The 2,087-nt window shown below is 40.9% G+C and overlaps 1 protein-coding gene across 1 annotated transcript; it reads right to left on the bottom strand.

Moving 5' to 3' along the window:
• Positions 1-292: 292 nt before the first annotated feature.
• Positions 293-1,233, bottom strand: LOC143649177 (olfactory receptor 7G3-like). Its single transcript, XM_077119377.1, is given in 2 exon segments — positions 293-714; positions 717-1,233. Coding segments are annotated over 2 exon segments (930 nt in total). The 5' UTR covers positions 1,225-1,233.
• Between the last annotated feature and the right edge of the window lie 854 nt (positions 1,234-2,087).

Consider the following 2,087-nt stretch of genomic DNA (forward strand, 5'->3'; position numbering starts at 1 on the left):
CTGATAGAACTCGAGGATCTCAAACATTCCTAAACATGTGAGCCAATATGATTATGCCAACATTACAGATGAACAAGCTAAGATCAGTGGGTTGACGTAAAGTGTCAAGGGTCACACAGCTATGACAGAGCAGAGTAGGATTCAAACACCAGGGTCAAGATTCCAAAACTCTCACCCTTAACCATGATGATTTCTGGTCTCCTGTACTCAAAAAACTTGCTCAGGCTTTCTGGAGCACTCATTATTTCTTTTTTCCCAGCATATTTGGAAATGGCTCAAGGCCATTGCCACATCAACGGAAAGAAGATATTCTAGAATTTCTCAAGGCTGCCATCATGTCTTTGTTCCTCAAACTGTAGATAAAGGGGTTCATCATGGGTGTGCCTACAGTATACATCAGTGATCCTATTGCACTTTTATTGGACGAGTGATTACCTGCCGAACTAAGGTCCACCCCAAAGCCTGTCCCATAGAACAAGGAAACAACTCTTAAGTGTGACCAAGAGGTGGAAAAAGCCTTGTACTTTCCACCAGCTGATGGGATTTTCAGGATGGAGGAGATAATTCAAACGTAAGAAAAAATGATCCCAGCGAGAGGAACACCACCCGAGAGACCAGTCACTAAATACACCAGGATGTTATTAATGAGGATATCGGAACAGGTGAGCCTGAGAATATGAGCTAGTTCACAGAAGAAGTGGGACATTTCAAGCCCGCACAGAAGGACAGCTGTAGGGACATCAGAGTGTGGAGCAGTGCGTCCAGAACACTGATGATAAGGGACAGCAGAACCAGCAGCCCACACAGTCTGGGTTTCATGATGACACTGTACCTCAGTGGGTGGCAGATGGCCACAAATCGGTCGTAAGCCACCATTATGATAATTCCATTTTCCCATCCGGCAAACGTCAGCACGAAGCAGATCTGAGAGAGACAGCCTGCGTAACTGATGGATTTGCTCTGTGTCTGGATGTTTACGAGCATCTTTGGGATGGTGGTGGTGATAAAGCAGATGTCCACAAGGGACAGGTTGCAAAGGAAGAAGTACATGGGGGTGTGGAGGTGGGAGTCAGACATGATGGTCAGGACGGTGAGCAGATTTGCAGTCACAGTAACCAGGCACATGGATAGAAACAGTCCAAACAGGAGGGGCTGAAGTGCTGGCTCCTGTGAAAGTCCTAGAAGGAGAAATTCAGCAGTATCTGATAGGTTTCCTGGCTCCATGTTGTTGATGGATCTAATAGAAAAGACAGAGGGACAAGAAAACAAAACTGAAGAGAAAACTCTTTACTCTTGTCTATATTTTGAAATCAAAGCAGTGACAGATCCTTCTCTTTGCCTTTCTCTTACCTCTCCTTACCTTATTTTGTTCCTCTCAATTCTCCCTGACTCCCAAGGTTTATTTACCACCTATTTTTTTTTTGACAAGTAAGGACACTTGATGAGAATAAGATAGGAATCAGACATTGCCCTGACCCACAGGATTATACTAGACCTTCAAGTAAATATTCATTCTAGAATAAAATTTTCAGAGTGTATTCCAGAACACAGGGTGACAAAATACAGCCTGTGTGCCAAATCCTGCCTGCTATCTACTTTTGTAAATAATATTTTATTGCAACGCAATCATCCATTTATGCATTTCTATAACTGCTTTTGCACAACAATAGAGGTGAATAGTTGCAACAGAGGCCATATGATAAAACTAAGGCTAAAATATTTACTATCTGGCTCTTTGCAGAATAGCAGTTTGCTATTCCTGATGTAGAGACTTGATTAGGGCTTGATTATATTTAGGTATAATTTTTGACAATTATTCTTATATATTGTCATGAAAAAGTACATACTGTTTGTTTTACCAGTTTTTGTGGTGTTTATTGCCTGGATCCATTATTCCATTCAGAGATATAAAATTTTGATATTCTAATTCTTTCCTCTCTTATTGAGTTTCTGATTTATTTCCTCACTTACTGAAATATTTTCATAAAGAGGGACTTTCCTTAATCAAAACCATGTTCTCCTTAAGGCAAAGTTTTCATAAGAAAGAGAGAATGCATCTTGATTCCTGCATCCAATAATAAATTGGT

Source organism: Tamandua tetradactyla, chromosome 11 (genome assembly GCF_023851605.1).
Source record: "Tamandua tetradactyla isolate mTamTet1 chromosome 11, mTamTet1.pri, whole genome shotgun sequence".
Classification (NCBI taxonomy): Eukaryota; Metazoa; Chordata; class Mammalia; order Pilosa; family Myrmecophagidae; genus Tamandua; species Tamandua tetradactyla.